The sequence below is a fragment of the Saimiri boliviensis genome, chromosome 15 (assembly GCF_048565385.1).
Source record: "Saimiri boliviensis isolate mSaiBol1 chromosome 15, mSaiBol1.pri, whole genome shotgun sequence".
NCBI lineage: Eukaryota > Metazoa > Chordata > Mammalia > Primates > Cebidae > Saimiri > Saimiri boliviensis.
The window spans coordinates 79,406,329-79,433,791 of NC_133463.1; the positions used below are offsets into that span (position 1 = coordinate 79,406,329).

The 27,463-nt window shown below is 38.4% G+C and overlaps 1 protein-coding gene across 3 annotated transcripts in view; it reads right to left on the reverse strand.

Moving 5' to 3' along the window:
* ADCY8 (adenylate cyclase 8) overlaps nucleotides 1-27,463 on the reverse strand; it is a 276,013-nt gene that overhangs the window by 151,847 nt on the left and 96,703 nt on the right. For all 3 annotated transcript variants that reach the window (XM_039464343.2, XM_039464342.2, XM_039464341.2), the window contains exons 4-5: nucleotides 22,175-22,286; nucleotides 15,827-15,954 (exon numbers count right to left, since the gene is read on the reverse strand). In XM_039464343.2, coding sequence (XP_039320277.2) covers nucleotides 15,827-15,954; nucleotides 22,175-22,286 — 240 coding nt within the window. The remainder of the gene's footprint in view (nucleotides 1-15,826; nucleotides 15,955-22,174; nucleotides 22,287-27,463) is intronic.

Below are 27,463 nucleotides of genomic sequence, written 5' to 3' on the forward strand. Positions count from 1 at the left end.
TAGTAGACTTTGAGTAAATCAGATTACCCTCCACAATGTGGAGGCTGGCCTTACACAGTCAGTTGAAGACCTTAGAGAAAAATTACTGCTATTCTTCAAGGAAGATGAAATTCTGACTCCAGATTGCTTTTGGACTTGAGCTACAATATCAGCTCTTCCCTGGCTCTCCAGCCTGCTGGCCCACCCTGCAGATTTTGGACTTACCAGCCTCCATAACTTTGTGAACCAACTTCTTAAAACAAGTATTTCTAAGTAATACATACCCTGCTGGTTCTGTTTCTCTAGAGAACCCTGATATAAATACCTTCTTGTTATCTCTAGCTGTCAAAGTTTCTTTTCTTTTTTGAAATAATATTTTCTTTTCTAGTTACATGAGTTATACATGATTATTCCTAAATATGAAAAAACATACTAAGAATAAAGAAAATTAAAACTGTTCAATTTCTTCACAGAGCTTTACATAATTTCTTTTTATAAAAATAGATTTATTAAAAAGTGGAGGTTCTCATTCCAGCAAGGATAGACAAAAATAAATAAATAATAAAAAATTTTAAAAGCCGAAGTTGGCTTAAATATGTATATATTTGTTTATGTGTGTATTCTACCATGTATACGTTAAATGTATGAGCATTTTTATGTCACTGAATATTAATGTAAACCATGATGTTTAATGGTTACCCATTTTTCTATTCTTTAAATATGCTAGAATTTATATAATCATTTCCATACCTTTGAACATTTATGGCATCAGATGGTGCTGTGCTTTGAATATGTCGCACACATTTCATGTATTAGAAAATCTACAAGTGGCAGTACTGAAAGGGGGCTTTTAAGAGGTGATTGAATCATAAGCGATCTGCCCTCATAAATGAATGATTCCATTCACAGATTAATGGATTCACGGGTTAGTGGATTAGCGGGTTATCATGGCAGTGGAACTGGTGGCTTAATAAGGAAAGGAAGAAACTCCAGCTAGCACATTAGCTCATCATCATAAGATGCCTTGCAACCTTTGGGATTTCACAGCAAGTCTCCACCAGCAAGAAGTTTCTCACTGGCTGTGTTCCCTCGGCCTTGGACTTCTTAGCCTCTAGAACTATAAGAAATAAATTCCTTTTCTTTATACATAGTCTATTTCAAATACTCTGTTAGTAAACAACAGAAAATGGACTAATAAAGCTGAACACGACTCAGAGTCTTTGCTCTCTCACTTACAAGCTGTGTGTCATTGGTTAGAAGACTTCTATTCTGTCAGAGCTTTAGTTTCATTGGGAAATTGATCTTCACAGGGTATTGGTATTTGTGAAGCAATTCAGGTAGATTACTTAGTGTAGTGCCTGGCACATGGTGAACATTCTATTAATATTAGTTTGTCAACAGTTATTTTTATATATGTTCAGTTTTCATCATTATAAGTAATTCTGCAAAAAATAAAAATTTCTGTCCATGTACTGAACATCACTTTAACTGAAGCAGACTTATGAATTCTGAATCTATGGCATTTTGGAGCAGAGTAAGACAAGGAATGTTTGGGGGAAATAAAGAAAGGGAAAGAGAGAAAGGGAAAGAGGGAGGGAGAAGAAGTAAGGAAGGGAAAGAAGGAATAGACAGAACAAAGAAAAAAAAATAAAATGTAAGAGAGAAATAAAAAGGAAAGAAGGCTGGGAGGCAGGTAGGCATTCTTGCTTCCAGTAAAAACAATGTAATTTCTGTTTTTTATTTCTTGTCTTGCCGTATTGCTTGGCAGGGCAACCCTGCCACAAGGATTAGAACCTTTGCACTAATTAACTGTTGGGGACAAGCCAGTTACTACTTGGCATTCTGCTGTCATTCCCATGACTTTTTAGCAGTTGCACTGAAAAGACCAAGCTCTGCAATTTTCATTAAGACTAATCAAGAACAACTTTTGTAGATTATTAATAAACATATTGCATATGACAGAGCCCAGTGTCAGCTCTGGCATCTTCTCAATGATCAGGACTCCCCAAAATAGACGCAGAGTATGTGAAGAGAAGCCACCTGGAGCCACTTTTCAATCTACGTAATATAAATTATTATATAAGCCTTTTAAAATTAATTTTATGAACAGACATGCATGAGATGATATTAAGTGCTTCACTGGAAATAAAATTATATTCAATCTCTTTTTTGTCATTCATCTAGCTAATATCATGTTTCTAAAATTAAGTATTTTTGGTGGGTTGAATTTACTATGAGGCTCTTTTGGTTAGGGCTTATTATCTTGTTATTCTCAGATGTTTAGTGACTGACATTTTTTTTTCTCTTTCAATATCAGTTCTGCTAAAGAATTAGGATGTATGTAGAATCTCCTAAACTATATGTTGATCCTTTGGGTGTTGATGGTAAATTTCAGGCATCAGAAGCAATTGCGCAATCTGGAATTGAGAGGTGGCCTACCATGATGATTCAGATAGATGGCTTTGGAGTCAGATGATTCCAGAATTGGTGCCGTTGTGCTTCCTCTGATTAGTTGTGTGATCTAGGCGGAGGTAATTATACAGCCTCTGTTACCTTGTATGACAGAGGCACCTAACAGCCATAACTGAAGCATACCCTGAGGGTAACCCTATGGTCTAAGAAAAGTGTTACTTTGGCGTTCCAAGCTAAGGAACTTGAGAGTGGCCAACATTGAGATCTCCTATTTATTCATGAAGGACAGCCAAACCTCTGGCTCATCCCCTGGTACACAGGCTGTAAGGAGACTGAGGCCCTTTGCTTTGGATTAAATGCGGATAGCTAGGTAGAGAGTGCTAAGTAAAGATGCTGTATAAACTGCATACATTTTACAAATGGTAGTTGTCTTACTGTGCAGGCTGCTACCACTGGACCACCCCATATTTAATTTTCCTCCAATAAATGCTATGTCTCATTTGCTGCCTCTAGGTCTCATCTTCAGCTTCCTGGACACAGTCCCATCCCTATTGGCAGCAATAAGGGTCCAGCACTACAAAGCTCGAATTTTCTCATCGGTAAAGTAGGAACCAACTTCCACAGCTTCTGTTAGTTAGGAAAAACTTGTCTAGCTATATTGTCTGTTGTTTTCATCCATTCTCAATGGCTACTCTAAACTAGTCTCATTTGTCTGTGCTACAGCCATACTTAATTCTTCAGTGTTTGGCCTATTGCCCCTGCCTAGCTTCTAGAATTTTTATGAGGACTTAGTGAGCCAATGCATGTAAGACATTTATCCTAGTACTTGGGATATAATAAGTGTTTAAGAAACTCAAGCTGCTATCATTATTTTATGAAAATAGAATAGAAGCTATGGTAAACAATAGGTTTCTGTAACTCAACTGCGTTAAATTTTCCAGTATTCAAACTCAGCCCTCCTTGCAAGATTAAAAATGTTTCCATAGTGATAACATGCATGTTACCTATCAGAGATTTTCTTTTCTTTTCTTTCTTTTTTATTTTTTTTTTGAGGCAGAGTCTCGCTCTGTTGCCCAGGCTGGAGTGCAATAGCACCATTTCAGCTCACTGCAAACTATGCCTCCTGGGTTCAAGCAATTCTCCTGCTTCACCCTCCCAATTAGCTGGAATTATAGGCACCCACCACCATACCCAGCTGCTTTTTTTGTATTTTTAGTAGAGACAGGGTTTCACCATGTTGGCCAGGCTGGTCTTGAACTCCTAACCTCAGGTGATTCACCTGCCCTGGCCTCCCAAAGTGCTGGGATTACATGTGTGAGCCACCACGCCTAGCCGTATTTGAGTTTTTTAAAAGAACACTGAAGTTGGGATCTTATTATCCTCATTTTACAGAAGAGGCCATGGAGGGTATAAGTTAAGTCACCCGCCCATCATTACACACCTACTTACAGGAAGAAGCAGGAAACTGGCTAGGTCTGTTGCTGCCTGTCAAGGGCTCTCCACCCCATCCCACTCACTCAGCATATTTCCTGTGTCACCTTACAGTATAATAGGCACTCTTTCAGGGAACCTTTGTCACAGTCACATTCAGCAATGAATTAAAACTTTTAGGCTGGGCGCAGTGGCTCAAGCCTGTAATCCCAGCCCTTTGGGAGGCCAAGGCAGGTGGATCGTGAGGTCAAGAGATCGAAACCATCCTGGCCAACATGGTGAAACCCCATTTCTACTAAAAATAGAAAAATTAGCTGGGTGCAGTGGCGTGTGCCTGTAGTCTCAGCTACTCGGGAGGCTGAGGCAGGAGAATTGCTTGAACCTGGGAGGCGGAGGTTGCAATGAGCCAAGATTGTGCCACTGTACTCCAGCCTGGCACCTGCCAACAGAGTGAGACTCTGTCTCAAAAACAAAACAAAACAAAGCAAAGCAAAACAAAACAAAACTTTAATAAACTGGAATCCTGACTGAAATTCTTGGAGTACTATCAATTGAAAAATAAGTTTAATGTCATGAAAAATGTTTGATTTAATTAAAATTTGTATGTCACTTACTGTCTGCTAGGTGACTCTTGGAACTCAGCTTCGATGTGTTTTCATTTCTTCCTTTCTATTCCACAGTTGATGCTCTATTTCAGGTCCTTACTTCTCTACCCCAAATTAGTATGAAAATATCCCCAAACCAGTTTCCTTCCCCTTTTCTTCTGCTTCCTCTCATCCAGGGTCAACTGGAGAGAGTTGTCCCACTCCATAGTCATCTTCCTGACATTTAAATCTGACCACGTCACTTCCCTACTTTAGGAGTGACTTTTCATTGCCCGAGGGATGAAGCCCCAGCATATTTTACCCTAACCCTGATATTTTAATTTAGAATTGTGGTAATTGCCAAAGACTGCTTCAACGCTTAACACACAGACATGCGCACATATAAAAACACATATAAACACATACATATATACCATGCACAATACCACACACATATACACATTCACATACACACCTATATATGTACACACATACACTAATGCACACATACATGTGTCTTTTTCCATTCTTAACAGCTAGCATGGCTCATTATGTATGCCTTTGTTTCTAGAAAAAAGAAAAAAAAAACACATTTTGGTTCTTGATTAAAAAGGCTACTGTGTAAACAACTCAGTAAAAAGCAAAAGACAGGGAAAAAGGTTTCCCTCGTACTTGTACTTTTGATTGTCTTGATTCCTGCCCATTTTGCATTAAAAATATTTTTATTTTATTTTTTGTACATTGACAGGTAAAATTGTATGTATTTGTTATATATAACATGAAGATTTGAAGCACATATACATTGTGGAATGACTAAATTCTAATTAACACATGTATTACCTCACAGTTTATCATTTTTGTGGTGAGAACACATGACATCCAATCGCTTACCATTTTTAAAGAATAAAATGTATTGTTAACTATAGTCACTAAGTTGTATAAAAGGTCTTTTGAATTTATTTCTCCAATCTAAGTGAAATTTCGTATCTTCTGATTAACATCTCCTCAACCACACTCCAACCACCCTAGCCCCTTATAATCACCATCTCTACGTCTATGGGACAGGTTCTATGGCTTCCACATAAGAGTGAGATAATGAGATATTTGTCTATCTGTGTTTAGTTTATTTCTCTCTAACATAAGTTCATGCTCATCTATGTTATTGAAAATGACAGGACTTCCTTCTTTATGGTGTAAGAGTATTCCATTGTGTATACATACACCTCATTTTTCTTCATCCATTCATCCATTGACGGATATTTACATTGATTAGATAGCTTGGCTATGGTAAATAATGTTGCAATAAACATGGGAGTGCAGATATTTCTTCAACATACAGATTTCATTTCATTTCCTTTGGATAATTACTAAGTGGTGGAGTTATTAGATCATATGATAGTTCTGTTTTTTAAGTTTCTGAAGAACTGCCACTGTTACAAATAATGACTGTATTAATTTACATTTCCACAGTGTGCAAAGTTTCCTTTTCACCACCTCTTGGCCAATACTTGTTATCTCTTGACTTTTTGATGGCAGCCATTATAATACGTAGAAAGTGATATCTCATTATGGTTTTTATTTGTATTTCCCTGATGATTAGTAATGTTTAACATTTTATTAAATATAGCTGTTGGCTTGTATGTCTTCTTTTGAGAAATGTGTATTCAGGTGCTTTGTCCATTTTAAAGTCTGGTTATTTATTTTCTTGCTATTGAGTTGTTTGAATTTCTTATATATTTTGTATATAGAAGTATAGTTTACAAATATTTTCTCCCATTGTGTAGGTTATATTCACTATCTTGTTTCTTTTGTTATGCAGAAACTTTTTAGATTGATGTAATCTCATCTGTCTATTTGCTTTTTTTGCATCTCTTGTAAATGAAATCTTTTTCTTGACCTTTGTTTTAGTTTGCTGTTAATGTATGGAAATGCCACTTACTTTCGTATGTCTATTTTATATCCTGCAACTTTACTAAATTTGTTTAATTCTGTTTTTCTTTTTTTTTGGTGGAGTCTTTAGGGTTTTCTCTATATAAAATCATGTCGTCTCCAAACAGAGACAATTTAACTTGTTCCTTTCTTTTTTTTTTTTTTTTTGAGACGGAGTTTCGCTCTTGTTACCCAGGCTGGAGTGCAATGGCGCGATCTCGGCTCACCACAACCTCCGCCTCCTGGGTTCAGGCAATTCTCCTGCCTCAGCCTCCTGAGTAGCTGGGATTACAGGCACGCACCACCATGCCCAGCTAATTTTTTGTATTTTTAGTAGAGACGGGTTTCACCATGTTGACCAGGTTGGTCTCGATCTCTCAACCTCGTGATCCACCCGCCTCGGCCTCCCAAAGTGCTGGGATTACAGGCTTGAGCCACTGCGCCCGGCTGTTCCTTTCTAATTTAGATGCCTTCTGATTCTTTTGCCTAACTACTATAGCTAGGACCTCCAGTACCTATATGGAATAGAAGTGGCAAGAGCGGACATTCTCGACTTTCTTCAGATCTTAGAGGAAGTCATTGCCACTTTTTACTGTTTAAAAATTCTGTTTTAATAACAGGGCCTGCTCTGTTGCCCAGGCTGGAGTGCAGTGGCATGATCATAACTCACTGCAGCCTCAAACTCCTGGCCTTATGGAATCCTCCCACCTCAGCTTTCTGAGTAGTTAGGGGTTTACAAGTGCCACTACATCCAGCTTGAGGGAGGTCAATTTGAATAACTACAGCAGTCACCTGCAGCTGCCAAAGAGAATACAGTGGTGCTAACACAGCAACCTCAAATTTCTAGGCTCAAGCGATCTTCCCTCCTCAGCCTCCCAAATAGCTAGGACTACAGGCATCTGCAATCACACTCACATAATTTTAAAATATTTTGTGGAAATGAAGTCTTTCTATTATTGCTCAGGCTAGTTTCATATTCCTGACCTCAAGCTATCCTCCCATCTTGGCCTCACAATGTGCTGGGATTACAAGTGTGGACCCCTGCACTTGGCCTAACTTTTTCTTACTGAGTATGATGTTAGCCCTGGGTTTTTTCATCTACATGGCCTTTATTATTTTGAGCTACATTCTTTCTATACCTAATTTATCAAGAATCTTAATCATGAAAGGATGTTGAATTTTGTCAAATGCTTTTCCTGCATCTATTAAAATGATCGTGTGATTTTGTCCTTTATTCTATCATTGTGATGTATTACATTTATTGATCTATGTATATTGAACCATCCATGCATCCTGGGATGAATCCTACTTGATCATGGTGAATTATCCCTTTAAAGTGCTGTAGAATTTGGTTTTCTAGCATTTTATTGTATATTTTTGTTCATCAGGAATATTTTTGTAATTAATCAGAAATCTTCTGCGATTTACTTTTTTATAGTGTCTTTGGCTTTGGTCTCTGAATGATGCTAGCCCTGTAAAATTAGTGTGGAAACATTTTTTCCTGTTCAATTTTTTGGAAGAGTTTGAAAAGAATTGACATTCTTCTTTAAATTTTGATAGAATTCACAGTGAAACCATCAGGTCCTGGGCCTTTTTCAAATGGGAGACTTTATATTACTGATTCAATCTCCTTATTTGGTGTTAGTCTATTAAGATTTTCTATTTCTTCATAATTCAGTCCTGGTAGGTTGTAGGCATCAAATGAATTTATTCATTTTATTTGATTTTTTTCTAAATTAGTCCAGCTGTAGGTTTTTCAATTTTATCTTTAAAAAAATTCAACTCTTAGTTTTATTTCTATTGTTTTTCTAGTCTTTATTTTATCTATTTCTGTCCTGATTTTTATTATTTTCTTTTTTCTAATAACTTTGGACTTAGTTTGTTCTTGTTTTTCCAGTCCCTTGTGTTGCAATGTTAGGTTGTTTGAGATCTTCTTTTTTGATGAAGGTGTTTATTACTGTAAACTTCCCTCATATAACTGCCTTTGCTGTATCCCATAAGTTTTTGTTGTTTTCCAATTTTGTCTCAAGAAATTTTTAAATTTTCCCTTAAGTTTCTTCATTGATCCATGGGTTGTCCAGGAGCATGTTTAATTTCAGTGTATTTATGAATTTTGTGAAATTCCTCCTGTTATTCATTGATACTTTATATGATTTGAATCTTCTTTAATTTGTTAAGATTTATTTTATGTCCCAATATATGAACTATCCTGAAGAATGTTTCATGTGCAATCCAGAATAATGTATATTCTACAGCTATTGAATGGAATGTTTCATACATGTCTATTAGGTTCACTTATTCAAGAGTGTGGCTTAAGTCTGATGTTTCCTTATTGATTTCTTATGTGGGTAATCTGTGTACTGCTGAAAATAGGATGTTGAAGTCTTCTACTATAGTCATGTTATAGTGTTATCTTTCCCTTCATATATATTAATATTTGCCTTGTATTTTTAGGTGCCTTGATGGTGGATGCAGATATGTTTACTATTAATAGATTCACTTGCTGAACCATCTCTTTATCATTATGTAATGACTTCTTTGTTCATTTTCATAGTTATTAATGTAAAGTCTATTTTATCTTGTGTAAGTATAGGTATTCCTGCTCTCTTTTGGTTTTCATTTGGACATAATACCTTTTCAATCCTTCGTTTCAATCTATGTGCATCCTCACAGGTAAAGGGAGTCTTTGTAAGCAGCATATAGTTGAGTCTTGTTTTTCATTTATTCATGCATTCTACATGTTTTGATTCTAGAATTTAATCCATTTACATTAGAGGTGGAGACTTTCTACTGCCGTCTTGTTTTCTAGTTGTTTTGTAGATCTTTTGTCACTTGCTTCCTCTCCTTTTGTCTTCCTCTGATGTTAAGTGATTTTCACTAGTGGTATATTTGAATTCCTTGCTTCTATTTTTTGTGTATTTACTACAGGTTTTTGCTTTGTGGTTACCATGAGGGTTACAAAAACATCTCATAGTGACAATAGGTTTTTTTTTAAGCTGATGGCAACTTAACTTTGATCACACACACAATACCCTACTGTATACTTTTAATCCATTCTCTCCAACATTTTATATTTTTATGTTAATGTTTACATTTTAATATTGTATATTTCTTAACAAATTAGTGTGTCTATTATTATTAGTGGTGATTTTGTTTTTTTAAACCTATATGCCCAAATTCTAAGTCATTTACATCCTTTTCCAAGTTTTCTGCTACTATTTGTAAAAATAAGCTTTCTACCCCTTTATCTTTCTGTTCTCCTTCTAAAACCCACAAAACTTAAATATTTGCTCTTTTGGTATTGTCCCATAAATCCTGAACTCATGTAGTATTAGAGCATTCTGAATTTTACTTTGAACTTATTTTTACCAGCAAGTGTTATACTTTCAAATGTTTTTGTGATATTCATTAGCATCCTTTTCTTTCAGCTAGAAGAACTTCATTTAGCATTTCTTATAAGACAAGCCTGGTGGTGACGGATTCCCTTAGCTTTTGTTTGTCTGAGAAAATCTTTATCTCCCTTAATTTCTATAGGACAGTTTTGCTAGGTATAGCATTTTTGGCTGGGAGGTTTTTTATTTACCTTCAGCACTTTGACTATATCTTCCACTTTCTCCTAGCCTATAAGGTTTCTTCTGAGGAGTCTGATGTTAACCATATTGGGACTCCTATATATGGTTATTTGCTTCTTTTTTGTTGTTGTTGCTTTTAATGTCTTCTCTTTGTCTTTGATTTTGACAATTGATTATTATGTTTCTTTGGCTATTCTTATTTTTCAACCAGGTTTGAATCTGTTTGGAGATCTTTGACCTTTCTGTACCGTATATTTACATCTTTTTCCAAGTTTGAAATGTTTCCTTCTACTCTTTGTTTAAATAAGCTTTCTACCCCTTTATCTTTCTATTCTCCTTCTAAATCACCATGACTTGAATATTTGATGTTTTGAAGTGTCCTATAAATCCTGTAAGCTTTCTTTATACGTCTTTATTCTTTCTATTTCTTTGACTGTGATTTCAAATAACTCTGTTTGTGTTCACAATTTCTTTCTTCTGCCTGAGAAATTCTGCTGTTAAGTTTCTTGTTCTGGTTACTTATTGTTTTCCTAATTTTATTCAATTTTTTCTTTGCATTTTCTTGATATTTTCTGAGATTTCTTAAAATAATTATTTTGAAATACTTGTCAGGCAGTTCACACATCTTCATTTCTTTAGGTTCAGGAACTGGCACCTGATTTTGTCTCTTAATGATGTCATGTTACCCTGATGATTTTTGATCCTCATCATTGTGCCCCAATGCCTGATCATTTAAAGAAGTAAATCCTTATTATAGTCTTCACAGACTGGATTTTTCTGGGAAAGCACTGTGGCAGACATGGTGCTAGGGCATGCCAGAAGCCTGGGGCAGTTGCAGCCAGAGTGTCATTGCTAGAAACATGGTACCTACTACATGGGTACTACTTCTGGGTGGGCCAGAAGCCTGGGACAACTAAATCTTGCCCATTGCTGAGGGATGTCCAGAGCCCAGGTCCACCAATGTCAGCCTAACGTGGTGTGTGCCTGAGATCAGGTTGGCCAAGCCAGCCTGTAGCCTTGAGCTGGTGGTCCTACCAGCCATCAGGGCATGTGTAGAGTCTTAGTCTGTGGGTACCAGCCTTGTATATGGGGCCATGAGGGTCTGCCCAGTGCTGGTTTTTACTGTGGCAGGCCCAGTGTTGGCATCCAAGGCAAAGGCCTGTGCCCGCCTCCTCTTTTCCCCAGGTAGATGGTATATTTTTCTGTACTGTGCTGCTTGGGATGGGAGGAAGGATGATATGGGTAATATAATATAAATTTGTCCTGCCTACTCTCTTTACTGCACCTTTTCTTATTACTGTGCTGCAGTTGAGTATTATGACATCTAACCTGGTTTCCTTAGCTCTTTTGAAGCTATTTTTCACATATGAATAGTTGCTCAAATTGATGTTTCTGTTAGAGAATAATCACAGGAGAGTCCTATTTCACTATCTAGCTTTGCTACTTCTCACCCACTTTGAAACCTGCCAATGCTCTAACTAGCAGCAGACAATCCTGGCCTTTCCTAATTTTGGCACCCTGTCCTCAAATGTCTGTGGTTGTAGAGGATTTCTATCACATATTTGGATTGATCAGGGAGTAAGAGACTGGGGTCATTTTGAGTGTTGGTTTGCCATTTGCACAAAAATAATAAATCTCACCTAAACAAGGAAACTATTGGAGTTGTTAGGTATAGTGAATAAAAATCCAAATGCCATCTTACCATCACAACACTAGTCCCTTGTTGTCTTTCTGCACTTTGGGGATTAATAGTATCCTAACTTTGAGAAAATGCTTGAACTAGGGACAAGGAGAGCTGCTAAAAAGTGGAGGACAAAACCTCAAACAGGGATCAATTTCTGACAGCAAATAAAGAGGGTGAAAATAAAGTCTGGGGACATTAGTCAATAAATAGTTTATTATCATAACATTATGATATATGTAATATAATATGAACATTTCCAGTCTTTCTAGCTTCTATCAAATTTTTAAATTGGAAGAAGTAACTTTGCAGCTGAATAAAAAAATTTCATCTTGTATAAACAGTAATAGGTTAAGATTATTAACTTTTGATAAAGTGATGTAGCTGGAATTCCCTTTGAAACACATTAAGGTGCAAATATTGTTCACCTGCCATTCCTCACAGTGAAATATTTGACACAAGACTAGAAACTATACAAGTCTCAGCCAATTGCAACCAAGGTTTGCCTAATTCCAGGGCTCTTACTAATTCCTTTGTAGCATGCTTTCTTGCTAACTAGAAGAATTAATACTGGATCTTAAGTTGCTTAGATTATAATCAAGGAGTTGTTTGGATATTAATAGACTTTGATTCATAAAGTTTGAAAAAGACTTTGAGTCATTTCTTACTGTTCAATTTCAAAACTCCAGAAAGGAGACCTTAAATTCAATAAAATAGGAAGAATAAGGTCCTCTGCAGAATGAGAAATAATAATGCTCTAATTATCTCAAAGCATTTGATTATAGATGTTTATTTATTTTCCAATCCTATCTCCATAACATATCTTTTACTTAAGGCTAAGATATAAACACTTAATGGAAAGTCTGTAGAAAGTTTTGCTACTTAAATTTGATTATTATGTGATTATAAATCACAGGTTTTCAGAACTGATGGAGACTTCAGAATTGTGTGACCTGATTTTCTCATTTTGTAGGCAATAAATGTAATTGTTCCTCCAAAGGACACCCATGCACAAAGACCTCCAGGAGACATGATTATCACTGTATTTGTAGGGCTTAGCCCAGTGCCTGGCATATAGTGTAGCTCAATAAACATTTGCTGACCAATCTACTGATTGACAGAATAAGGTTCACACACCTACTTAGTTGTAGAGATCTCTAATCTTCTGGGTGCCAGTCTGTGTTAGTCAGTTCTTGCATTGCTATAAAGAACTACCTAAGACTGAGTAATTTACAAAGAAAAGAGGTTTAATTGACTCATGGGTCCACAGGCTCTACAGGAAGCATGGCTGGGGAGGCCACAGGAAACTTAAAATCATAGCAGAAGGCAAAAGGGAAGAAGGCATGTCTTACATAACAGAAAAGAAGGAAGACAGCAAAGAAGGAGGTGCTACACATTTATGAACAACCAGATCTCACGAGAACTCACTCACTCTCGAGAGCAGCAAGGGGGAAATCCACCCCTATGATCCAATTGCCTCCCACCTGACCCCTCTTCCATCACTGGGAATTATAACTTAACATGAGATTTGGGTGGGGACACAAATCCAAACATATTGCAGTCCCATTGCTTTCCTTTATACCAATGAAAATACTATCACAATTTATCCTAGTTTTCAAGAAAAAACTCTCAAGTGTGCAAATTAGCAGTTAAGAAACATCTGAAGCCTTTTTCATTAACTAAAACCTGAGCAAAAGGGACCTCTGTGTTGGAACCCTCAGATTCCTCTCTCCAAAGTTTCTAGAGTACTTCTGCATCTCTACAGAAGATAGGGAGATAGTAGAAAGAATATCTTGGGTCTCTTTATCTACCTGCTTATTTCGTATTAGGGATGGTAAAGGGTTTGGTTTCCATCACACACCTCATCAGAAAGTACCATAAATTCTCATCTCACCTGTGCATCTCCTGATTCCATTTTTTTGGCTTTATGGGAGACTTTCAGATAAATCCCTTAAATGAAGAATAAGGCCTCTGAAATTGCTACTCAGATTGTTTTCTTCCCATAGGACAGATGACATAAGTAGACTGTGACAATAGGACATTTTTCTTAAGATACGATAAAGCTCTACCTGTGCATTTCCAAAGGTAGGCTGCTGTCACTATGGACACACGCCTTCTGCTGATGGAAAGGTACTAAAAGGATTTTGGACATTCCTAGTCTCTTTGCTCCTTGCTGGAATGGTAATCCAGCAGTCTTCAAAGAGGCTTGGATGCAGGCGGAATTACTCTGAATCCACTTCAATCACCAAGCTGGCCAGCCCCACCTAATGTAGGCTGGGGCAGTCAGTGGCCCAATGTAGGGCTGGAAAGCCTGGCCAGATAATGCTTAAAATTCTGTTAGAGATGGTGTAAAGGGAGAAAGGTTTTTAGAGTGGTTTGTCTCCTGCTCCTCAAATTCCTTCTCTTTTGAAAAAATAAAAATATGATGATGCTCAGACAAGGAAAGAATCCCAAATTTTGGCCTTAAGATACCCAGAATCATGGTCTCTGGGTCCCTCCTTACAGCCTACCACCCTGTGTCTGGTCCTGTGAGTTCTTACTGCTCCTTTGTTTCAAGACAATGTGCTACAGCAACTGCATACACGATTCATTTGTTTGCAAAGGACAACAAAGGCCCTGCAGCTTACAAACAGCACTCCACTTGAAAAGACTGTTGAGTGGCCATCTTTGTTACATAGGTTTCATTTAGAGGCTGTCCCCCTATAGCCCACTGCCTTCTTTCAACAAAAGATGATTTTTCCTCATACTAGCTTCTGGGAGAATATGATGCTTGCTAGTTAAGTCTCTTTTGAGAAAACTGGGTTATCTGTGGAAATATCTTTTACTGCAGGCAGGAAAACTTCATGTGAAAAGTTCAAAGCTGTGAAGCTACATTTTGAGAAAGCCTCTATTATACTGATTTTTCCATGGTATGCTCTGATTCCACCTTTAAAATGTCTCTAAAGGGAGTAGTTTTCAAGGCTGGCTGTACCTTTAATGGGCGAAGCTTACAAAAAGCCCATAGTCTTCCCTAGATCAGTTAAGTCTGAGTTTTTGAGGGTGTTAATTACCCAAGCACTGATATATGTGTGTATGTAATATATATATGTTATATTTATATATATGTTATATATATTACATACACACATATATATTATCTATATTATATACATATATATGTTATATATATTGCATACACACATATATATTATCTATATTATATACACAGATACACACATATATCAGTGCTTGGGTATGCATATATATATTTATGTATATATAATATATAAATATGTGTGTGTGTGTATGTATGTGTATGTTTCTGCCTGTACATCCTCTTGTTACTGCTTTTGCTGTGGCTGTGTGAGGATGTGATACTTACAGGCTCTGCAACCAATTGGAACCGAAGGGGAGTGCTGACAATACTAGACTTCTCTCTGAAAGCCACACACAACCTAGGTCCAGAGTCCTCGACCCCAGTAACTCCTTCCCCCTTGATCTATCATCTGTTCGTCAGATATGCTGAATAGAGCCACAAGCACTTGCTACACATTCATGAAGCCAACCCTGGTGGAAGCCTTTTAATTTCCTATTGGCCATAGGATAAAGTGCAACTCCCTTAGCATGACTGAGAGGGTCATGCGGGCTCTGGCTACTGCCAGCCTACTGTCCATCTTTCACCACCCTTTCTACCCCAGGCTTCACAGTAGCCATTGCAGCACATCGTGGTCTCTGTACATGTCCACCCTCAATTGAAAACTCTCCTCTCCACCTCCAGGATCCTGTCCATCTTTACCCACTTTTCAGTCAACAGCTTAGACATTTCTATTCTGGAAAGATTTCCCCAACATCCCACACTGAATTAACTTCCTCCTCCATTTCCCCCAAGCACTTGGGTTTATCACAAAGCTTATCTTTTTGCATTTAAATTGTCTATGCATTCATTCATCTCTCCTTCTGCACTGTAACATCCCTGAAGGTAAGGACTATGCTCATCTCGTTTTTTCCTGCATCTCCACAAGGCCATTTGTAATACAAACTTGTAGCACAAGTAATTAAAAGTGAGATAAACTTGGAAACCATGACACTAACAGGTTCATTGGTTTATATGGGAGAACTAAGGGGTACATCATTTTTGTGAAATAAGTCAAAGGGGTCTGCCTTTCACCCGACATGTGATTTGCCACAAAGGGCAGATGGAGTGGTGTGTGATCATGCACATTGAAGACCCAGGTAATATGGAGGGGATCACAAATTACCTGATGGTTTTGATCATGCTGAGACCCATTTCAACACAGCAGTGGGCATGGTCCTGGCGGGGCTCAGGAAGTCCGGACACGCAGTAGTAGCAGTCCCCCAGGATTTTAATACGAAGGCAGTGATGCTCCTGGAAGGAACAGGATGAGAGGGAAGGGTTTATATCAGCAGAAGGATCATTTCTTCAGAAAGGCTTGAGAAAGAGGCGAGCAGGGTTAGGTGGTCTGCAATTTGGGGTAAGGAGCACCTACCTTTGAAATGTACTTCTAACTATCTTTCTAAGAGATTTGAGGTGTAACCTAAATAGGAGTTTGAAGGATCTAGAGGCGGAGTGGAATCATTAAAAAAATTGGGTTTTGAGCCCAAAAGCTACAGGATTATGTCCAAATTTTGCTATATACTAGCTCTATGGGCTGTACGCCTGCCACTCGGTCAGGACTGGCAAAGAGTGCTCATAGTGTTTCCTACAAATTCAGCCTCAAGCAATGTCTCTCTTCTCAAAAACAGTTGTGAATTAACAGCTTTTTAGCAGTATTCAGCTTAATAATAAACACTTAAAAATATAAATCACTTATGAATTTCTATTATTTCAACTTTATAAAGTCCCTTTCCAGCAAGAACACTGGCGCTTTATGAAGAGAAACTAAGTCTTCTTATGCATCATTTTATTCATTTATTAATTTATATGCTTGTTCATTGACAAAATTAAACATCAATTGGGCACCTATAATAAGGCAAACATTGTTTCTAACACAAAGATGACTAATAATAGCTCCTATTATGCAATATAAATAAAAGAGTTAATTCTCACAACAACCCTCTATGGAGAGTTGTTTTTCTTGTTTCCATTTCACAGGTGAGAAGCAGTACAGTTGTGAGGTGGCTCCCCAATCTTAAAGACACAATTCTTACAAAATTTCAAAGAACAAGCATCAAGAAAATAATCCATGCTTTTACATTGAATAGGAAGTAGCTAGATGTTGTAGGTTCTTCAAGAAAGAAAACTTAAGGCAATATAGCATGGGGAGCCAAGGGCACTGGTTTAGGAGTTACACTGCACAGGATCAAATCTCAGATACTCCCTCTGTTTTTTCTATGAATCTCTGGGTAAATTACCTAACCTTTGGGCTTCAGATGCCTCATCTATAAAATGGGGGTAATTATAGGACTTGTCCCATTGTGCCACTGTGAGGGTTAAGTGAGATGATGCAATTGAAAGCTCTGGAAGGTCTGGAAGATGGGGTACTCAATTAATATTGCCTCTTTACTGTGAGGGTTAAGTGAGATGATGCAATTGAAAGCTCTGGAAGGTCTGGAAGATGAGGTACTCAATTAATATTGCCTCTTTCTTTGGTAAAGACCTGGATTCCAGGCCTAGCTCCTTCACATATTTGTTTCTCATCATGGACAAGTGACTTTTCCTCTTGGTTTCTTTGGATGGATTGTTGAAACTGAATGACCTCTGAGATGCCTTCTAGATTTGAAGTCCTAGAGGCTTATGGTTCCATGGCTGTGTGGGAAAGGCAGGGCCCTAGAGCTGGAGGAGGGTAGTTATTGATAAAAAAAAGTGTCCACTGAGAGACTAACAGTACCACTGATGCCCTTACAGTAGCAAGTTATAAAGCACTGTGTTGGTTTCCTGATCTCACCAGGAGCTGGGCATTATGTTTGGGTAATGGATAACTAAAAATACTATACCAAGTAAAACAAATATTAGACTGGGAAAAGATAATCAGAACTGTCTCTGATATGTTCCTGTCAGATTTCTGGGGCCTGGCCAGCCTTCCCAAATGGGCCCACATGCAATCTTCAGAACTCTGTCAGCATGTACAGCCATCCCAAATTTATTTTTAGATTGGGGTTCCTGTCTATTGGCTGTGGCAATGCAGCTAATTTTGCAAGACTGCTGACGATGAGGTCTGATTGATCAAATAAAAGAAGGCCTTTGTTTCTTCTGAGACCTTGAGAGTATCATGATTAGAATGGAACTTAGAAAACTTCTTGTTCATTGCTCCTACCAGTGGTCAAATTTGTGGAGTTAGTGGGACTATTATTGAAAAAAAATCAGGGGATCTATAAACGTTGCAGGGTACATTTATGAAGAAATGTATGAACAATCTATCAACAAACACCAAAACCAGCAATCCAAATACTATCTACTATCCCCATCACTTATAAAAGCAAATATATTTTTAATACCAAAGCTAGTAGAAAGATATATCCTCAGAATAAAGACAAGGTTTTCTTCTTACCTAAGTAAATTTAACATTATACAGACTCACTACATTGTTCTTATCATTTTTAAAAATCTCATGACTGCATGTTTAAAATTTTCAATTTTTATGTACGAAGGAGAATTTGAGAACCAGTGTTCCAATATCTTATTCTGAATCTGAAGGTCAGAACACTGAAGTTGGAAGGCAGGGACTGGTGACTTCATCTGCAAATGGTCTTTTGGGGCACTGGGTTGGTATGAGAGACTCCTATGAAAGGGAGCCTGGTGCCATCAAACCCAGATGTATTGATCGGCCTATTGCCTGTTTGCTGCAGGGAGGGATGAGAGAAAGGGGTATAACAAAAAATACTTTGGTCTAAAAATCTGACATCTGCATTCAAGGCACATTTACTAGCTGTTTGACCTTGGATAAGACACTGAAGCCACTGTATGTGGGTTTCAATTCCTCATATGTGACAAGTGCCAAAATAATCTATCTTAATACATAACACAGTAAGCATGCCCATCACTTAATGACAATGACAACTGACACCTGGAAGTAGCCTTCTCAGTGTTCAACATGATGCTCCTTATCTTTTTTTCTTTGAGTGTCACAATACAACTCTGAACATGGCAGAGCAGGTAAAGTCACATCTGTTTTACAGATAGGAAAATTTCAGTGGAGAGAGGGAAACTTTCTGTGCCACAGAAGAGCTGGCTAGGAGTAACAATCTGGGTTGGCTGTCATACACCCTAACTCTGAATCTGTGAGCTTTCCCTGAAAACAGAGGTGAACACATTTTAGAAAAAATCTAAATAGGGACAGGAACTAATAGTCATTGAGTACGTACCAAGTGCCAGGCAATGTGCTAAATACATTACACTAACCTCAGTCTTCTGGACCACTTTCTGAGTCACGTGACATTTTACAGATGGGAAAAGCAGGCTTAAGGGAAAGGCCATACACCAAATAAGAGGCAGAAGAGGAATTCAAATCCATGTTGTCTGATTGTGGGGCTCCACGCTCTCTCTTTGCAAAACGGCAGAAATTATCACAAAGTCCAGAATGTTGGGTCTCCTGACAAAAGTGTGTTTTGGAAGGAGATTATGTAAAGTGTTTTATTACTCTTCTGAGACAGACATTGAATAATGATGCGATGATGTTCATGTCCAGGGTTTGTTATTCTTCCAACAAAAGTTGGAGCTGGTAGCCTCCCTGAAACTCTGTGGATCTCAAAATCATGGTGTACATAAGAAAATATATAAAATATATTTTATATATAAAAATAAAATGTACTATATATATAAAATATAATATAAAAGGCCTGGATTCTTATCTGTCAAGGTATGTCAATTTCCAGACACATTTTGCTGATCAAATACTATCAGCTGTCAGATGATTTGACAGTAATATCCAAATAACTTATTTGTACCAGAAACTGCCTTGAAAAGGTCACATAAAGGAAGCCATATTGCCTTGGAAAAATTATTCAAAAAGAAAAATAAAGTAGGGTGAGGATCTTAAAAATTTTATTGAGTTAGCCTTATTGCAATCCCTTCCTCCTGTCTTGATGACTTTGACATTATCAAAATCTTGGGAAATTTCCAAGAGTTTATGAAACTGCACATACAGACAGTAGATAAAAATTAGGAGATAAATGCACCAAATTATCAAAGATGGTTATATTGTTGAGGGGGTAGGATTACAGGGATGTGTACTTTGCATTGTGTACATCTTTGATGTTTGAATTTTATTTAATGAACAAGTATAACTTTAATAAGCAGAAAAACTCAATAAAAAATGAAAAAGACTCTCAAAGCAAAAACATAACTGCTATCAATGTACTTTTTAAAAAAGTTATATTAGAAATCCCGGCGAATGTTCTAGTGTTTAATTGTAATCACATAAGTAGTACGTGAATATATTTTCTTAGTAAAAATGAAACTGTAGGAAAGGTTGAAGTCCTCTAGGACAGCCTCTTGTCGTCAGACACGCAGTGCCCTGGAAGCCTGGTCTTCTTGCCCTCTCCATGGAGGCTGCTATGTATTCACATGTCATTTTCCCTTGCCCGACTCTGAGCTTCCTGAGGGAAGGGACTGGTTTTATCTTTTCGGAGACATGCACAGTACCTGACAAAGTAGCCTTTCTCTTTCTCTGGGTCAGCAGGGTTTACTGTGATGCCAGAAACTGACCTTAATCACACCTGCCAGTTCTCACTGGAGGGCCATTTTTGTTCATCTTGGCATCTTTGAACAAAAATATCAGAACCATAGTAGGAAGTGGAATTGGTACATCTCACTGACACCAACCACCACTGATGCAACCATAAAAGGAAATGGTACATATGTTTTTTCCCAGTCCCCAGCCCTCCATCTAAAATCAACCCTCCTATTAGGAGGATACCTCAGTTTCCACTTCCTCCTCCACCCCTGTCAGTTTCCTAGCTAGTAACTAACTGTCCGGTAGCTCAAATTTATACTAAGGTTCCTTGACAAGTCCCTGCTTGCCTTTTGAGCCTCATCCCCACCACTTCCTACCCTGCACTTTATCCTCCAGCAATCTCTTCTGGTTTCTCCACATACACAGAATAACATCTTTATGGTCGTTTTCTCCTCTGCGTAAAATATCCTTCTCTGATTTCTTTGCTTTGCTAATTAGTGTATAAATTATGTACAATAAAATTTACCTTTTTGACAAATTCAAACCTAAGTCTGTCTGACTTGGGGCTCCATGCCCTCTCTCAGCAAAACTGTAGAGAGTCATGCAAACAACCACCATAATAAAAATATAAAGCAGCTATGTAATCCCCAGGTCACCCCACCCTATGCTCCGTTGCTATCCACATGCTTATTCCATTCCCAGCCCTCCTTGCATCTACTTATCTGTTTTCTGCCTCTGTAATTGTACCTTTTATAGGATATCTTGTAAATGGAGTCATAAAATATCTAGCCTTTTGTATCTGGCTTCTTTCACTTGACATATTGCACTTGAGATTCACTGATGTTGCACATAACAGTGGATAATTCTATTTTTATTTTTGTTTGCTGAACAGTATTCTACTGTATTATTTATATCATTTTTAAGACTCAGCTTAAGAGTCACTTTCTTCAAAAAGTCTTCTCTCATCTAAAGGTCATGTATTGCCTCTGTGTTCCCATAGCCCCCAGACTTACCTTCCTCATAACACATGGCACATTGTACATTCCGTACCTATTTATGAATCCCTAATTAGATGTATTCTATCAAGAGAGGACGTGTGTTTTTTATCATTCTCATGTTCTTAACACATAGCAGCATGTACAATACCTAGTAGGTGCTTAGATGCAAGTATGAAAGTATCTCCCACGGAATGAAGCAGCCTTAAAAGAGAACATTTCGATGTGCTAAAAATGAACTCCCACTTGATGATGTCTTATTTAATTCTCACTGCAGCTCTGTGAAGTTGGCACTAACATACATACTTTACAAAGCAGGAAATTAAAATGTCTATTTGAACCCAAAGCCCACTCTAAAGTACAGTGTGATAATGATATTACTTTGTAACTCAAGTGACTTTATGACTATGAATCTGTGTTTTGATAACAAATGTCCATCTCCTTTAATCTATTTTCTAGCTTAGCTCTGATCGAGCCAACTGGAAAACGAAGGTACTGTCTTGTTGGCTAAAAACAAAGCTTTTAAGTTAGGTTGATCAAAACGGTGGTGGGATGGTCCAGCAGATTACTGGTTTTTGAGAACATGCTAATTCATCCCAGATGGCTGGGGTTGGCTGGGAAACTGCAGGCCATCATTACTGCATGCATGAGCACTGTGGCTGCAGCTGGATGGCACCTGGTCACATGCAAGGGGAAGCAATGATAGGGATGTTGAAAGCAGATAGAAAGGACTTGGGTTTGATTGTCACTCAACCAGCTGTCTCTCAATTGAGAAAATTAATCTGACAAACCTCCTGCCTGAGACCTGTAAATAACTAACATCAGTCCCCAGAATGTGAGAGGGTTGAGGCTCATGCCTAGGGACAGGATGCAGAATGGTAATGATGTTGGGGAAGAAGGCTGGATCCTTTTCTTTCCTTATTCCATATGCAGTCCCTCACTCCTGCAAAAGACTAGGAGGGAATTAAATTCAACTCACATGGGCCAGTCGATCAAATCTGGCAAAGAGCTCGTTGAGCATCCTGACCAGCTCCTGAGCAGACAAGGTCGTGGAGAGGTTGGTAAATCCTTTAACATCTGCAAAAAGAATACTAAACACAGGGAAGAGGGTAGGGGTGGGGGGAGAAACTGTATTAATATTTTAATCCATCCTGGAATACACATCAACACCATCCCAATAGATAAACTATCTTTGTGGTCTGAGATTTTAGCTCTTGCTGCCATGAGAGTCAGGAGGAATGTTTCAGTATTTAATAAATATCTCAGCAGAGAGTCCACCCAAGAACTCAGGAAGGACAAGGGGTCAACAGGAAGCCTTTTTTCCCATACAGGGCTGTGGAGAGTGGGCAATCCAAACAACCCAAAAGAGAATTTGTCACTATGAAGAGATCAAATTTTTGTGAAAAGCAAGATGAAACTTTATGAATTATCTGCATATTTTCACAGTGAATGACACTGCACATGTCGTGAGCATAGAATAAAACAGTCACCAGCGGCAGGGGGAGAACCCAAAACCTCATCATCTTGAACCCAATGACAGGTACTCTACCAAAAATGTCAGGTAAATAGTTAGGCACTTCTAAAAAAATTATGAGAATAGGTGGCAAATCTGGGAGACCTTAGGCAGAATAATTTCCCAAAACTTTCACATTACTAAGGATTTCAGTTAGGTGGGGTCTTGTTCTATGCATATGGCCTGGTATAAGGGACAGGGAAGCTTCCAAAAGTCTTCTAAAAGCCAGGTATCCTCTTAGTTAAGCCGAGGGGCAAGTATAGTTTTCTCCATTCAGTCCATGAGGAAACTGAGTCTCAGGGAGGCAGGGAGGCTTGTCCAACACCTCACTAGTGGCACAGGGCGGAGCTGGGATTGTCTGTTTGGCTGAATTGCACTGAGGGGCATTGCCACATCCACCTTACCATGTCATCTCAGGGACCTCTGAAAGGAAGGATGGGACACCAAGCAGGATACCATATTTGATAATTTCTCATTTTTTTATCCTCTCTGAAAGTAAGATGTGTCTTACAATTGATCACCTTAGCAGTATGTCAAGCTTTTTACCTCTTTTCTTATAATTGCCTAAAATAATGATGAGTCTTATGTCAGCGTGTGAGTGTAACTTAGTTTTAATGAAATAGGTGGTTGGGCTAGAAGACATTGTGGAATGTGTTGACTTACATCAGTCACCACATATATTCAATAATTCTTAAAATTCATTTCTATTACAAACCTTTTAATGAATTTGACAAAGACTATGGATTATCTCTCCTACAAAATGTACAAGCATTCAAAATTTTGCACCTCATGTAAAGGGGATTTATACCTTCCCCAAAGTCCATTCACAAAATCGTTAGGAATTCTTAGACCTATTGCTTTAATTAGTGAATGCCTCATTCTTTCAGCAAACATTTATGTATTTAATATGTGTTCACTTAGGCACTGGGCTAGAAAGTTAGATTAAATAATACATAAGATCTAGGGCCTGCCCTCAAGATGCTCAAAGTCTGAGGAATGGAGCCGGAAAGATAAGGAGAAAAATTGAAATAGTGCAGGGTGATGATCACTGTGATTGAAGGACATATTGCGGGGTGACCAGTCACAAAGGGATCAGGAGTCTCCCAGCAGAGCAAAGTCTCAATGGTTCTTGAAGAACTAATATAGAATGTGATGGGCCAAGTGAGTAGAAGGATGGATGCTCACAGTACATTCTAGGGTCTGGTAGGAGAATCAGTATATATATTAAGGTTCTGCAGTAATTCAAGGGCAGCCAGTCAGAAGGTATCACTGAGCAAAAAGGCCAGAAAAAAGAGAGAGATAGAGAGAGATGAGGTCAGATACATGGGTGGGGCAATGATAGAGAAGGGGCTGGTAAGCCAGGCTGAAGAATGTAGACTTTGTCCTGAAAGTGACAGAAAGCTAGTGAATGGAGTTTAGGCATGGATGTGATGCTATTAGATTTTCAGTTTACAAACCTTCCTTTGGCAGAGCGACTACACTGCCATTGTCTTCTATAGTTCTGTGGTGGCATAACATATGGTCATATGCACAGAGTTTGAGTCTAGATCCATCTGGGATCAAATCGTAGCTCACTACTTATGAATTGTATAAACTTAGGCAACTTCCTAAACTTCTGTAAACCCTTGCTCTATAAACTGGAGATAACTGTCATACTTGCCTCATTAGTGGGTAGTTTTTAGCACATTGCCTGGCAATTGCCAGCATAGTAAATGCTCCTTAAATACATTAGCTTTTGTTGTCATCATTTTATAAAATTATACTATAATTGCATGGTTATATTTCAGAGAGAAAGAGAAGAGAGAGGTAACAGAGGTAGAAAATAATATGGCCATTCATTGGATTATATATTACTTGTAGCTATAAGCATTCCTAACTGTTGATGAAGCCTGAACTGCCGGGCAGCAGCAACACTTACAGAGTATTGTCTGTGGACTTGGTATTGCTTTGAGAGCCCTACATGTATTCACTCATTTATTCCATGTAACTTACGAGGGAGAAATCTATTGTGATCATCTCCATTTTATAGATAGGGAAACTGAGGCTTTAGTAACTTGCCCATAGTCAGGAGGAGCTAGAATTTGAAACAGGAAGTGTAGCTCTGGCATCCATACTCTTTATTGCTAAACTATGCTACTGTTGCAGCAAGAAAAGTCATTGCTATGGCAGGTGGGAAGTGGACAGGCTCTTAGATCACTTGGCTTAACACAGCCCTTTATGCATTCATAAACCCAAAGCTACTAGTATCCATCTGTCTATGGCAAGAATGGTTCACCAATTTGTTTATTCATTCAACAGCTTATTGATTAAATGTCTACTATACACCAGACAGTGGAGATACAATAGTGAGCAGAAGATAGAATCATCCCAGCCTTTATAAAGCTCACAACCTATTGAAAGAACAAATGGATTCCCTGAGAGCCAAGGTCATAAAAGTTTCAGATGTGGTCAGTTTTCCAATGTCATCAAACTTCTCCAGGTCTTTTGATCCCACCATACGTTACGCACCTATATCTTTGTATGTGCTATACCTGCTCCCTCATATAGCTTTTCACCACTTTTTCTACCTGCTAAAATCTGACTTGTTCTTCAAAGCCCCACTCAGGTATTAAAATCATGTTAAGAGTCTACACCTCTCTGGAGATTTCCCCAAGCATAGCCAGTTTTCCCCGATTCAAGCCTCTCAAGCTGCCAGTGCCCCACTCTGTCATAACACTTAACTCTCTCTCTCTTTTTTTTTTTTTTTTTTTTTTTTTTTTTTGTGCCACAGAGTCTTGCTCTGCTGCCCAGGCGAGAGTGCAGTGGTGCAATTTTGGCTCACTGCAACCTTCGCCTCCTGGGTTCAAGCAATTCTCCTGCCTCAGGCTCCTGAGTAACTGGCTGATTTTTTGTATTTATAGTAGAGACGACATTTCACCATCTTGGTCAGGCTGGTCTTGAACTCCTGACCTTGTGATCTACCCACTTGGCTTCCCAAAGTGCTGGGATTACAAGTGTGAGCACTGCGCCTGGCCAGAACACTTAACTCTCAATAGCACAATCATATGTGGCTAAGTGTGCTCCATCTATTAGCTGAAGAACAAGAAGGAAGTCACCACTGCATCCCACCTGCCCAGAACGCAGTTGCTGTAGTACATGTTTTCTGAGTCCAATAAACAGAAACACTCAGAATTAAGTCCTCCTTCTTCAGAGCATCTCATGAAACATTGTTAGAAATGTAAACTCTCAAGTCACCTCTCCAGACCCACTGTACCAGGGTCTGCTTTAACTGAGCCCTAGATGATTTGTGTGTGCATTTAAGACCCAGAAGCAGTGGTTTAACTCATAGTTGTACATTAAAAATTTATTGAATAAAAGACCAGAGGCAGAAACCAGGGCCCTGGTTCTCATTCCATTGCGCGTTCTGCCATCCCCAGGTGCTGGGCTCAGAGTCATCAAGTCTTTTGATTCTTGGCATAAATTTGCAGTTTCCAAAGATGAATATACCAAAGGGGCCACAGTAATTTTTAACTCTAATTTGGTTATATAAGTTGTTTATTTGGCTAAAAATAAGTCATGTTACCTAACAGTGACTCTTCAAATAGAATTCTCAAAGAAGGTTTTGCAGAATTCAATAGAATCGTCGGAAACATCGTCCCTGTGTAGACTCCTCTCCCTAACTGTGTGTTCTTGGGAAAGTTACTTAACCTCTCTGATCTTCCATTTTTCTTGATGATAAAGCAAAGGTCATTAAAGCTGCTCTGTGGGACTACTATCAGAAGATAACTTATAAATTATTGCATAATTCTCAATAAATAAAGGGCATATAACTGCTTTTGAAAGATTTTATGAATCTGGAAGTGCTTAATTGCCATGCAGATGGATCTAGAAAGTCCTCAAGTTCTCTAAGTCCATTCAATTGCATTTTGCTGGTTCGTGAAACTCTAGTCTACAGGACAGATGTGGTGATTACACATGTTGACAGAGCTGGCTGGAAATTAACAGCCAGTCAAGAAAGCAAGACTCTAAAGATTAGCAAGACTCTAAAATTAGCAAGACTCTAAAAATAAGAATTTTTCTGATCCTTGACAATGGTTCACTAAAATGTGTACCATGGCATAGGGAGAAATAAAGACAAATGTGTCTCCTAGACAAACTCACAAAATATGTGTCAGCAAATGTGCAAATGTACATGAAATGGAGTTGGCAGGGCCAATAGGAAAAGGAATCATGACAGAGAATGACTGTCCACCAAATCCATGCCTCTGTTTGTATAGTCAATCCACCTGTCACTAGGAAAGGCCATTGAGCCAGAGGTGCTGTTCCCAGCCCGCTTTGTATCTAGGTGGGAACCTGGAATTGATTCTCCGTAATGGAATCTGAGCAGAAATGACGTAATGTCATTTTCTGGTTGAGGTGGTAAAACAGTGAGTGTGAGTACTCTGCACTTCCCCTTCCAGTAACTGAATGCTGGGAACGTTGAGGACCAAGGGATGGTAGTTACAAACCAAAGGAGCCTTTGTCCCTGAATCACCCACTGACCAGTAATATCAGCAGTGGACACTTGTGTATAAATTTGAGTTAAAAATCACTAAAATTGAGAGGGTATTTGACAGAGCAGATGGCATTACCCTAATGAATACAAGACGTGTCTTAAGTATCTGGGGAAAAACAGAAAAGATAAATAGAACTGGGCAGGTGGAATGCAGAGCCCAGTGGCTTCCAGTAAAAAGCTCGTGGCCAGGAGGATCTTCAGCGGAACCTGGAGAAGTCTCA